Source organism: Juglans microcarpa x Juglans regia, chromosome 3D (genome assembly GCF_004785595.1).
Source record: "Juglans microcarpa x Juglans regia isolate MS1-56 chromosome 3D, Jm3101_v1.0, whole genome shotgun sequence".
Taxonomy (NCBI): domain Eukaryota; kingdom Viridiplantae; phylum Streptophyta; class Magnoliopsida; order Fagales; family Juglandaceae; genus Juglans; species Juglans microcarpa x Juglans regia.
The window spans coordinates 6,611,136-6,623,857 of record NC_054598.1 but is presented as its reverse complement, the minus strand read 5'-3'; the positions used below and the strand labels follow the sequence as shown (position 1 = coordinate 6,623,857).

Sequence of the window (12,722 nt, the reverse complement as noted above, 5' to 3'; positions counted from 1 at the left end):
AAAACTGTTAAAGAATTACTGTTCACACTTGGATTGATATTTAACCGTTTATAACTAATAGCGCACGCACAGAGCTCAGGAAATGCGAATTCATTTATAACTAATATGCAGCACTCTTTTTTTCGGGTTGGCCTTGTTCAAGATTGCCTGTTGAATGATCCAAATTGATATTAATGTTGAGCTCGGTTCATTTAAGTGGTTTAACGACTTCAGTAGCAAAGTCTGAGCTGTTCATGTGCACCTTGCTTGAGTAGACCCTTGTGAGCATTGATATTGACTTTATCAAAAGTTTAACTAAATATAAAATTTGATAAATTTTATCAAAATATAACTGTATTGGATTAGTCAAATATATAAGTATGAAATTTTGAGTTACAATAAATAGATAGGTTTTTTCAAATTTGAAGGGTTACTATTCACTCATCAAATCTATTTTTTATTTATTTTTAATCTCTAAAAATATTTTTTATTCATATTTAATCTCCAACCGTCTTGTAATAATAATGTAAAAATTAAATTAAATTATTAATTAACTTATTATTAATGTAATTGTAAAATATAAAAAAAAATAAAAATATTTTTATTAAAAAAATAATATTCTATTATTATTTTGATGAATTCAATAATAAATTTAACGTAGAGTTATGATTAGAACAGTTTTGAATTTATAAAAATTATATATTTTTTATTAAATTTTAAAAATAATTTTGATGAAGCTAATACCAAACCCCTAATAAGCATAAACGAGATACAGAGCCAGCCATTACTTGTATTTTACTTGATGAGTGAGCTTTCAGAACTATTGTCGTCAAGAGACTTTTAAATATTTGAAGTTGCATAAACAGAAAAATTCATTAAGCTAGCAAACTTCTAGGATGGAGCATAATACCGCCGAGTATGTGGATTTGGGTGAAGGATCATCTCCCAAGTTGGATAATTTTCGAAAGGTTTCAATTATACCTCTTGTTTTCCTAATCTTCTACGAGGTCTCCGGCGACCCTTTTGGTGTTGAAGACAGCGTCAAGGCAGGCGGTCCGCTTTTAGCTCTTCTGGGACTTTTTTTTTTTCCATTTATATGGAGCATTCCAGAAGCCTTGATAACTGCAGAGATGGGTACTATGTTCCCTGCGAATGGTGGATATGTTGTTTGGGTCGCATCAGCTTTGGGTCATGATTGGGTTTTTAACCATGGTTGGGTTGCCATACTGCTCGGAGTGTTTTCACTTCTTCCTTTCTTTTTTACGGGAACTGTCGCAGCTCCGAATTTGAAGCCTTCCAGGTGGGTTGCGGTTGATCTGGGGAGTGTAGACAGGGGTTTGTACATGAATACCCTCTTCGGGAATCTGAACTACTGGGACTCAATTAGTACTCTTGCTGGAGAGGTGGATAATCCGAGTAAAACCCCTTCCAAAGGCTCTCTTTTACGCGCTTCTATTGGTTGTTTCTGGGTACTTCTTCCCCGTTCTAATTGGCACCGGAATCATTCCCCTTGATCGTGAACTGTGATCTGATGGGTATTTCTCAGATATTGCTCAAATTCTGGGAAACTATTTGAGTGAGAAGTTGGGTCCAAGACTCCAAGCAGTTTCTGCCCTGTCAAACGTGGGGATGTTTGTGCCTGATATGAGCAGTGACTCCTTTCAACTTCTGGGAATGGTTGAGCGTGGGATGCTTCCTTCTCTCTTTGGCAAGAGATCTCCTTATTTAACCCCTCTCACTGGAATCTGGTTCTCTGCATCGCGTTTAATTTTACTCTCGTGGTTGAGCTTCCAAGAGATTGTAGCTGCTGAGAACTTCTTGTACTGTTTTGGAATGATTATGGAGTTTGTAGCATTTGTGAAACTGAGGATGAAGTATCCAGCGACTTCCTGGCCTAATAAGATTACATGTTGGTACAGCTGGAGCAATATTGATGTGTATTCCTCCAACCCTGTTAATTTTTGTGGTTTTAGCTCTTGCTCCTTTCAAGGTCATGGTTGTCAGCTTGTTAGCTGGGGTGATGGCCGGGCTTGTCATGCAGCCTTGCCTCAAATGCACCAAGAGAAAGAGAGATCCATGGGTCTCATTTCTTCAAACTTGGGGCCATTGAGTCGCTTTTGCCTTTGATAAATTATTTTCTTTAAAGAAAAACAAAGTTTCAGGTTTTGCTGCTACCATTAAGCTATGATGCTTTCTGAAGCAGAAGCTGAGATTTGAAGCTGCCAACTGGTTTGGCTTTCCATGATCAACCCGAAGTGTAGCACCTCATCTTTTGTTCAACCTATGGTCGGTTTCCCCTCTTCTCCTATCCTTATCATCCAAACTTCTTCCCAGAATCAATGCAATATGAAGTGCTAGGAGTTTGTGCTTGCGACCTGTTAAAAGCTGTCGATTGGAAAGCCCATTTGGTAGGCTTTTTCTTCAAGCTACCATTTGATGAGGTGGTCCTCTGATTCAAGATGTTCGACTGCTGGTTGGCGTGGCACATGCATGCTGAACTTAAAATTATTAAGGAGTTTGTCCTGTACGTTGCTAATATGCTCTTATGAGTCGAAAGCAGCTGTTATTTTTTGGTCACCAACTAACAATAATCAGGATATAGCCCACGTGACAATCATCCAGATGAGGAGCATAAACAAGAAAGGTCCTCAAAGACGCTTTCACTTTTCCTGTCACATTTTTATGAAAACTCGATACTCCCATTAATTATGGGTCGGATATTACAATATTTCCTAACTACAGAACATCAGCTGTCCTTTCGTTCCTTCTTTCACAACCCAACGAACAACAAAGATAAAAGAGAGAATATAAAGACATTCTTTCTTCAGCACCTACAAGAAATATAAGAAAAACCATCCTGAACAATAATCTCCTAGCAGGAGTTGGTGGAGAAGCAAATAGGAAGAAAAGGGAGGGGGTGAAATGGCTGCTCAAAGAGACTCCCCAACTGCTTCTCCAAAGAAAAAATCTGCCACCCTTCAGTACCTATTTGATCTAGATTCCAAGGATGAACCTAGACGTAAGCTTGCCATCCATTTCTCCAGTTCTGAAAACGAAGAAATTCTTTCTATTATCTCTTACTGTACCTTGATCTTCACCTTCACCGATCCTCTTGAATCTCCTTCACAGCAAGATCTTAAGCGGCAGAAGCTCACTCAACTCCTCTCCGTCGTTAAGTTGAAGAAAGGACCACTACGTGATCAAATTTTGGCGCCCCTCATGTCCATGCTATCGACCAACCTGTTTCGTCCACTCCCTCCACCTTCCAATCCCTCCTCCACCCAAGATTTGCTTGATGATGAAGACCTCATTTCTACCTTTTCACCAGCATGGTCGCACCTCCAAGTTGTTTATGATATCCTCCTACGACTAGTTACCAACACAGATCCTGAGATACTTCGAGATCATGTCGACCATCCTTTCCTTCTTAATCTCCTCTCTCTTTTCCAGTCTGAAGATCCAAGGGAACGTGAATGCTTGAAGAACTTATACCACCGGATATATTTGAGATTCACCTTCTATCGTTCATTCATGCGGAAATCAATGAACGACGTGTTCTTGCACTTCATATTTGAGACAGAGAGGCACTTTGGCATCGGAGAGCTGCTTGAGATTTGGGGAAGTATCATCAATGGTTTTACAGTTCCACTCAAAGAAGAGCACAAGTTGTTCTTAATGAGAGTGTTAATTCCTCTGCACAAGACAAAGGGTATGCAGGCTTACCATAGGCAGTTGGCTTATTGTGTTTCCCAGTTTTTGCAAAAGGAGCCTGTGCTGGGAGGGGTTATTGTTAGAGGAATCTTGAGGTATTGGCCTGTCACCAATTGCCAGAAGGAAGTTTTCCTCATAGGGGAGTTGGAGGAGCTGGTGGAGAATTTAGATCCTGGTCAGTATAGGAAGTTAGCACTGCCTATGTGCACCCAGATCACAAAATGTTTGAACAGTTGGAACTCCCAGGTAAGCTCAACGAGACGGTTTCTCAAATTGATTCTCTCATAGTTCATAGCTAGTTCTCTTTAAAATCTTTAATTTATTGAGTTTAAAGATCTTTCTTGTGCTGAATTTTGTAAAAGGGTCCTGGAAATACTTTATTTAGTCTATCAACGCTTTCATCTTCTTTGAAAATCACTTGTATTGAACAAAAGGCCGTAATTTAGAATCTACAACTGCATGCTAAAACTCGGCTTGCCATTCCACTTTTGTTTTCTTTACAATCAAGATTTTTCTGCTGTCAAAGCGTACTGGTATATATATTATCCTCGTGAATATTGCTTTAGCGATGCTTGAAAATGTAAATTCATGCATTGAGCTGCTGCAGCTTCTTAAGGCTCTTCAAGAGCCCAAGACACTCTAGCAATGAGCTCAAATTGGAGCTTGAGAGTACTGCGCATAGGAATCAATTGGCTTCCTATTATGTGCGTATTCTCATGCCTTTTCAATTGTTTGCACTTTGCGTATTGTATTAGTATATATATATAGTCCTGGTGAACGGTTTTCAGTGTCTTTGTCTGGAAAAGAAGGTCAAACTACCCAAGATCTTCTGCTTTGTGAATTTCTCTTCTACTATTTCCTGACAACCTTAGTTTCCTATAATTTTGGAATAGGTTGCTGAGCGCGCGCTCTATCTGTGGAATAACGAGCTGTTTGTAACGATGGCATCACTCGCAATAGAAGAAATATTTCCCGTTGTTGTTGAAGGCATGGAGAAAAACCTCAAATGGCATTGGAGCAAAAGCGTCCGGCAATTGACACAAAATGTGAAGACGATGCTGGAAGAAATGGATTCTATTCTCTACTCCGAATGCCTCCAAGCGATCGACCTCAGAGAATCCAGAGCTCACCAAGAAGAGACCAAGAGGAAGGAAAAATGGGAGAGAATCGAAATGGCAGCAGCAAGGAATCAGTTCAACCACCACGTTGCATGCGTGTCCCACTGAAGAAACATTAAGGTGTAAAAACCTGTGCTGGCAACTGATTCAAACAACGTTGAACATTATCTAGGAAGATTAATGGCAGTATTCCTTGCTACCAGAAACCACCAGGCGAACATGTATGCCAGCAAATATATACATACACACACACAGCATATTAATGTATGTTTTCTGGTTGGTTTGCCAACCAGATACGTGCTAATCGTTAATGTCTGGATTATTTAGTGTTTAAACTCCATTATTTCGAGAAGATTATGATACTTGAGGTCAATCATATCTATCAAACTAATCGTCAAGCAGATCATCAAGCCCATCACTGTGACAACCACTTTTTCGAGGTGATCTGGCCTGGCCAGTGCCAGTGGCCAGCCAGACCTCAAGAGACCCTGGTTAATAAAGATGGATGGATGTAGAATCGAAGGAAGCATGATATATAAAGTTTGTTTTTACTCGTGGAGATGAGCTAGATTTGGAATTACAGCCCAACTTTGGTATATATATTTTAATATATTTCAGTGATTGAAATAAATAAACATCGTTGGCCAGCATACTGCTAGCTCATGCAGGCTGGATCATCTAATAGCTAGACCTTTAATTAATTCTTTAAAGATGCTAGCATATCGTACATAGCATAAGATTCTTCAGCTGCTGCTCATATGATCTGGAAAATCTATTTAAGAGTCATGTGGATAGCAAACAGATAATTAATTCATTTGGCATCTTCATGGGAACATTAACTTCTTTATTAATTCTTTTATTTCTTCTTCCAACTTTCTCTATTGACGACGTCTAGCTCGTCATTAATGATGCATACAGTCGTATTGAGCGCAATCGTTTTAAAAAAAAATATGGTTTAATATTAAAAAATTAATTTTTTTATGTAAATTTTACTTTTTTCAAAACGATTACTCAGCGCTTGTATATTTCACAACTGTAAATATTATTTTTTTTTTATACTAGTTCGGCATATATATATATATATATGAGAAATGATATTTATAGTTGTGGAGTGAGTAAATATCGTACAATCATTTTAAAAAAAGTGGATAAAATACGGGATCCACAGAAAAAAAAAAAATTTTTTTAATAGTAAACTCTACTCTTTTTTAAAAAAATTACGCAGTGTTTGAACACTCCATAACTATATTTAGCATTATATATATATATATATGGAGTACCTAATCTATGGGCATATTAAGCAAGTTGATCGATATATATATATATATATATATATAATTATCGAATTAAAAGCACTCTCATTGGATTAGCTAAAAGTTAAATCCATTGAGTATTTAGCTATTAGATAGCAAACTATGCTCACAATGGATTAGCTAAATTCCTCAGTGACTTCAAAAGTTTTTTCAAATTTAAAAGTTACTGTACATACATCAAATACATATTTTATTAATTATTTCTCTCTCCCTTTCTTTCTATCACATATTTTATCACAATTGATATATTAATTTGAGTTAGTGATATATTAATTAATATATAATAGGTAGAATAGTAAAATATGATAAAATAAAATAAATTAATAATAAAAAAATTAAATATTTTTAAAATTATTAGTTATTCATTACTATATAATGAATAAATATATAATCTAACGTCGAGATTTGATGTGAATAACCAAATTCATCTTATATTGTTTTATTGTTATATAATGAAAAATTAAATAGCTATTGTAGAGATTTATGTGAATGGAATAGTCAAAAATTAAATTTTTCTTACATTCATAACAAATGTCCTTTAACTTTGACTAATCCAATTAGAGTACTCTAAGAAGCATACATACATATGTTAATCCCTTCGAATAACCACTCAATTATTCGTAATCACTCTCAGGTTATCAGTTTAGACCCCTAATATAATAAAGGTCAAATGATAATTCATTAAAAACTAAACAATTGGGAATTGTAATTTTTTTCTTTTTGGGTCACCTTTTTTTCCTTTTTATTTTTCATTTTTCTAATTTTTAGATTTAATACGGTTATATTTCATTTTTAAAATTGTTAGAGGTAATTTGGATGTTTTAAGAGGAAAATGGAGTATATTTAAAATTTGTTGATAGTTTGGAAATTGGAGGTGTTTGCCAAAACTGATTGCTAATGATGTGGAAATTTGAAGAGGTTACGCATAGGTAATGTTACATCTACAATTATTTTATAAGTATTTTTTACATTTTATCAATGCAATCATGCACACCATGCCATTAAAAATAATTCTTAATTTTATAAAATTATTATCTAATTTTTATAGAATTTTAAAATAGTTATAAGTTAATTAATTTTTATTTTTCTCTATCCGTATAACAGGTTGAAAAAAAAATGTAAAGAGGAGGAAATATAACCTGGCTAGAAGCACACATGCACGCAGACAAATAAACACGATAATTAATCATAAAACAGAGGCCAATGATAGAATAAACTATAAAGAAAACATAACCTTTTTTGAATATAATCATCCTCTTAATTTCATTTGAAATGGATGATATTTATCGATAAGAATTAAAAAAAAAAAAAAAAAAAAAGCGGGGGAAGAAGAAGATGATATTCATTTAGTAAAAAATATAACTATGTTTAACAAATAAAATGACCAAGACGATGTCGTTATACATTAAAGAAATACTACTGATTTCTAGAACCGACTATTATTTTAGAGTAGAGCACCGAAAGACCTATACCACCGTGCGAAACTGCGAATGGATCGAGCACCGGGCATTGGCTTATCTTAAAGAGTTGTATGGTTACTTTTGCATTCTATTAATGTGATGAATTAAAATAATTATTTTATATTAAAAAAAATACAATCAATTATATTAATAAAGTATATAAAAAATATACAAATAAGACTGTAATTTTTATATCTAAAAATATCATTTAGCTAATAAGGCTCAAATTTTACCTAATTAGTTAAAAATAAAGTTATCCACAATATTAATTACATATCTAGCAAAGTCATGTCTATTTTTTTTATTTCCTACAAACTCTGTACCGCACGCGGCTCGTTCCCGTCTTCCCGCCCTCTCTTCCGCACGGTTCCTTCTCCTTCTCTCCTGCACGTCTCTTTCCGGCGGCCACTGCTTCAGAGCTTCTTTCCGGTGGCCACTGCACGTCTCATTGGCAGTAATTTCTCGCAGCTCCTTTTTCAGAGCTTTCTTTGTTTTTTGGGTTTCAAACTTTCAATCACAATTTTTTTTTTTTTTTGTTTTTTGGTCAAATCTAATTTCTTCTCCTCCTTTTTTTTTTTTTTTTTTTTTTTAAACTATGGTAGTCTGTGATCAGAAATTTTTCTTGCTTTGATTTGGTTGGTGTTTCTTCACTGTGGAATCAAGATGATAGTGGATCTGATTTTAATATGGGGTTTCTAATAAGTTTTTACTTACTTACTAAACCTCAATCGCCCTGCCTCTGCGTTGGAAATGGAATAGTTTATCTTACTGGTAATGCCTTCGCTGTGAAACTTAAACCTTGCGTTGAACTATTTTCGTTTCTGTTATTTGGGTTAGGAAGGAAGAAGGAGCTATTTCTGTTGTTTTAGATGAATAAACAATTTTGATTTCTGTTATTTTGCAATAGATGAATGAACTATTTGTGTTGAGCTACGAATTTCAGGGTCGAGCCTTGAGGCAGTTTCTGTAGCCTTGCTTTGAAATAGAAACCTACTCATTTTGCATGAAAATCTGCACATATAATTGGCTGTTTGGATTGGGAGTTCTAAATCATTCATCTAATTGAATATTCATTGCTTTACTTGCATCAACCTGCACATTGAAAAATCCAAGAAATGATTTCCTTATTATATAGAGAGGTTAAGAATGGTCTGCATTACAGTATATAACGGTGCATACATAAGAGTGTATATGAGGTCAAAAGTGCACAAATTCTATGGAGCCTAAATTTATCTTCTGTTTGTGGTTTGTTCCACTTACCCCTCAAATTCTTAAGCTGTGCAAGCCTAAATTTTTCCTGGCTTCTTCCCAGTCATAACAAGGTGATTCATCATTTTTTAAGAAGGATAAAATGATTTTTCCTTTCTCTGCTTCTCATCAAGAAATGGTGTTGGTTTGAACCAAAAGGCCTCCTTTGCCAACTTTACAGAATAAGCTTCGCGAGTATCGGCATCATGATTTCTATACATGGTTATTCTTATTATACATGGTTTCCTATACATGCTAATGATTCGTGCTAATGATCCTATATATGGTTTCCTTATTATATAGATCATTAGTGATAAGGGTTTTACCTCCTCAAGAGTCTCTTTTCTGTTTTGTCAGTCATATCATTAAGTTTATTTCATCAGTTTGCTCTTATCCAGCAATCATATTGGCTGTTATCAACACTATTGACATCATTGTAATTAATCGAAACTTCACAGAATAATATCCTAATTAAAAAAAAAATCATGTGGTGCATGAAAACAATAATAAATGCAAATATTCATTCAGTTGCATTTAAATTAAGTGTCTTTTCTATATTCATAATTGCTTTAAAGACCTGGTGGGAAATGAGTACTTAATAGTTTCTGCTGCTAATAGCCTTGAGCATTATGGTTTTCATCTATAATCTATATAATCTTTATCTTATTCGTGACAGGGCACTATTGACATTCTTGATTGTTCTGTTGTACATTATAAATAGTGCTTGCTGTGGAGGCATCATCTGCCTTCCTGCATATCTTGATTTCCATTCTTGGCATGTCTAATTGTTGTTATGGAACATCTTTTTTAATCATTTTAGTGGCTGGGCAGCAACAAAGGATGCTTCTGTGTCAGATTTTGAAAAATCTGTGTTTGAGAAATCATTTTAGCCTTGGATTCTTTGAGATCAATAGCATTTGATTTAGTCTGGGTTTTTCAAACTTAGTTCGGCTAATTTTCTGGTTTTCCTTCTTTGTTATGTTTATAAGATATGTATAATGTTGCTGCAGTAGTGACTCATTCTTTTCCATTGTCCTTGCAAATGACCCTTACGTCCTAGGTTGAAGCATATGTGGGAAAAATGTGTTTTGTGATCATTTTGGGCAGCAACTATATTGTTGGATTGTGAAAATGAAATTAAAAATGATTGTTGGAGATTATGAAAATGAAAATAAAAAAATATTTAAACAAATAAAAAATTGCATTAAAAATGAAAAATAATAATATTTTATTATTATAGAGAGTGCAATTGTTAATACAATGTGAAATTCAAGTTTTGAGTGATTAGCCAAAAGTTAAAAAGTAATATATTAGCCAGATTTTAACTTTTGGATAGCTAATCCAATGCTAATGCTCTCACTAATTGTTTTCTCAGCATAAAAACGTTCGCTTTCTGCTAAAAACACCGGGCCTTTCCTAAAATCGTATAGTAGCTAATTTTGTCGGTGCTGCCTCCATATTCAAAGGCAAAATGCCTGTCTTTTCATATACTTCATCTTCTTTGGATAACACGGTTAGTATTTTATATGGTTTAAAATGTTGAATTTTATGCAGCAAGATTTTGCTTCTTGATTACGCGCTAGAAGGTTAGGCAGTTAGTATATTTGCTTTTCGTTGAGGATTACTGGAAAGAAATTAGAAACCCCATTTGAAGTTTGAATTTGAAAGTTCCAATTTTTCAACTAATTTGATGGAACACTTTATCGGCATCTGGGTATGTTTCCTTTTGCTCCCACTAGGATTGGTTGTCCATATTTCTAGCCGAGACATTACTGGAGTGGCAATTCTTGTGTTTGAGGTTTTTTTTTAACCTCGTTTTTGTTTGTTGGATTCGATGGCTTACAAAGTGTTTGTCAGCAGCTGTTCTTTATTCGACTGTTTTTTCCCTCTTTTTGTTGTTATTATTATTTGTATACCCATTTAATTCCCACCGAAGTATAAAATCTTGTCCTGTTGGGGTTGATAGGGTTAGCAACCAAGTTTGAACCAGGATGGTGTTTGTTTCTGGGTTGCAAGCAAGTTCAGGTTTATTTTTCCCTTGTTGCTTTTATATTGACTTTAGGTTGCTTTAGTATTTGGCATTGCATGACCCATTTTTGTTTTCTCTATATAGGTTTGGTTCATTGGCATCCTAAACTACCATTCAAGGGTGAAAGATATGATTCTGCCATATTTAATGGCTGCAATGCCTTCCAACTACCAGCTAGAATGGTAACTATTTAATTACCCTTACAGCTTATAATTGTAAGTAGCAAATTCATCCTTCGATATCGGGAATCACCTGGCAGATCCATAGAGCAAGGATCCAATATTCTCGTCCAGAGCATTTTGGCACCAGATATGCAATGTCTGGAGGAAGAAGTGGAGAAAGAATTCAACATCAGTTGAGCTCTGGCGATGACTTGTCTGAGGAGCCCTTCTGGGTCAGTCTGATTAAGGACGCCGTGTGGTATTGTACTTACAGATATTGTTATATTCTCTTCTGAAATGTTGAATCATTGTTAAGTTTGTTATGAATCAATATATTCTTCTTTTTAGGGGCTTGAAATCTTTATTTGTATTTCTGGCTGAGCAACCTAGTCAGCTGAAGTATATAGAATGGCCTGGTCTTCAAAGCACGGTATGAATCTAAGGTTTAAGAAACGTGAGTCTGAAAGGAACACGCTGCTTTCCATCATAAAACTATGTTTTTCTTTCCTTCCCCACCCCCCCCCCCCCAAAAAAAAAAAAAAAAAAAAATTCTGTTAGTTGACAATACTAATCATTTTGATTTTGTAATGCTTGTCAAAGCTTATTTCAGTTTCAAACTCGATGCCATTTAGTGCTATCTAAAACCAAGTTTTCTCCCTGATGTTGTGCAGCTGAAGACTGCTATCCTCACTCTTGTTCTTGTAGCAGTGCTCATTGTGGCAGTATCGTCAGTTGACTCTGCCCTCAGCTACGTGTCGACTTTGATTCTCAGAAAAACGCCATAATTTTCAAGGTTATTCCTGGAAGTGTATATTTCAGGTTATGGCCCTGTTCCTACTTGTAGATGCTCATCTGTTCATCCGATTGGATGGAGAAGAGAAAAAATAAGCAGAAAATATCTGGCATGCCTATTCAAAACTGGAAAAGCTAGTCATCTTTGGAATTTTGTTATCAGAGCAGTAATGTAACTTCTCAATGAAGAAGTAGACTACATAAAAAGAATTCATAACGTTGCTCCACCCCCTTACGTTTTATTGCTTTTTGAAAATTTGAGGGATATTCTGCTTAAAATCAGTAGAGAAGCAAAATGTAACGAAATACCGCTCGAGCTTATGATTGAAATTTGGATGATGATATTTAAATTAGAGATTCTTAATGGTGAATCGAATTCAATCTCCATTGATTCATTGTTATTACATTTTTAGTCTCTAATTCGCTGCATCATCTTTTGTCCGGTTTCATAGTATGATGCCATGCGCAGGACGGTCAGGATTGATGAAATGCGGAGCAAGTACCCAATCTGGTGAGATAATTGAGTTCAACTTAGGTGAGCATAAAATCAATGGTAAGTTCCAGGCACTTAAATCAAATCCCATGAAGAAAAGAAAATTTACATGAAGACTCATGTTGTAGAGGTTCTGTAGATTAAGCCCGAGGCGTATCCTTAATCCACTTTCCTGAGGTAGCCTGGCCAACTCAATATTCTGAAACCAACCGAAATCCTTATATAAGCCGATAGATAGCTTTATGGAGGTAGTGATAACAGAAAAGATCTATTTTATCTCCTTTGTGAGGATATACAGTCTGATCTTAGCTTCTGAGGTCAAGGATACAGAGTCTGTAAGGTTATTAAACAGGGCCCTGAAATTTTAATGGAATCGGCATCCTTTGAAACTTTTTTTTTTCCTATCCGTCCATTGAAA

At 35.2% G+C, this 12,722-nt stretch overlaps 2 protein-coding genes and 1 pseudogene across 6 annotated transcripts; all 3 read left to right on the top strand.

Annotated features, from left to right (window-relative positions):
* The first annotated feature begins 740 nt into the window (after positions 1–740).
* On the top strand, positions 741–2,124 carry LOC121256297 (annotated as a pseudogene).
* On the top strand, positions 1,073–5,177 carry LOC121256296 (serine/threonine protein phosphatase 2A 57 kDa regulatory subunit B' beta isoform-like). Its single transcript, XM_041157041.1, has 2 exons — positions 1,073–3,936; positions 4,584–5,177. Exons 1-2 carry the CDS (start codon positions 2,902–2,904, stop codon positions 4,914–4,916), a joined length of 1,368 nt encoding a protein of 455 aa, XP_041012975.1. The 5' UTR covers positions 1,073–2,901; the 3' UTR covers positions 4,917–5,177.
* A 2,726-nt stretch (positions 5,178–7,903) lies between these two features.
* Positions 7,904–12,164, top strand: LOC121254386. 5 transcript variants are annotated; one of them, XM_041154393.1, is made up of 8 exons: positions 7,904–8,035; positions 8,184–8,352; positions 10,205–10,342; positions 10,796–10,854; positions 10,943–11,040; positions 11,118–11,278; positions 11,368–11,449; positions 11,691–12,164. In XM_041154393.1, the coding sequence occupies exons 4-8, from the start codon at positions 10,821–10,823 to the stop codon at positions 11,802–11,804; spliced, it is 489 nt and encodes a 162-aa protein (XP_041010327.1). In that variant the 5' UTR covers positions 7,904–8,035; positions 8,184–8,352; positions 10,205–10,342; positions 10,796–10,820; the 3' UTR covers positions 11,805–12,164. The 5 variants fall into 5 exon arrangements, with proteins under 5 accessions (XP_041010327.1, XP_041010328.1, XP_041010326.1 ...); XM_041154394.1 differs by lacking the exon at positions 8,184–8,352 and having other exon boundaries at positions 7,904–8,010; XM_041154392.1 differs by lacking the exon at positions 8,184–8,352.
* The last annotated feature ends 558 nt before the right edge of the window (positions 12,165–12,722 follow it).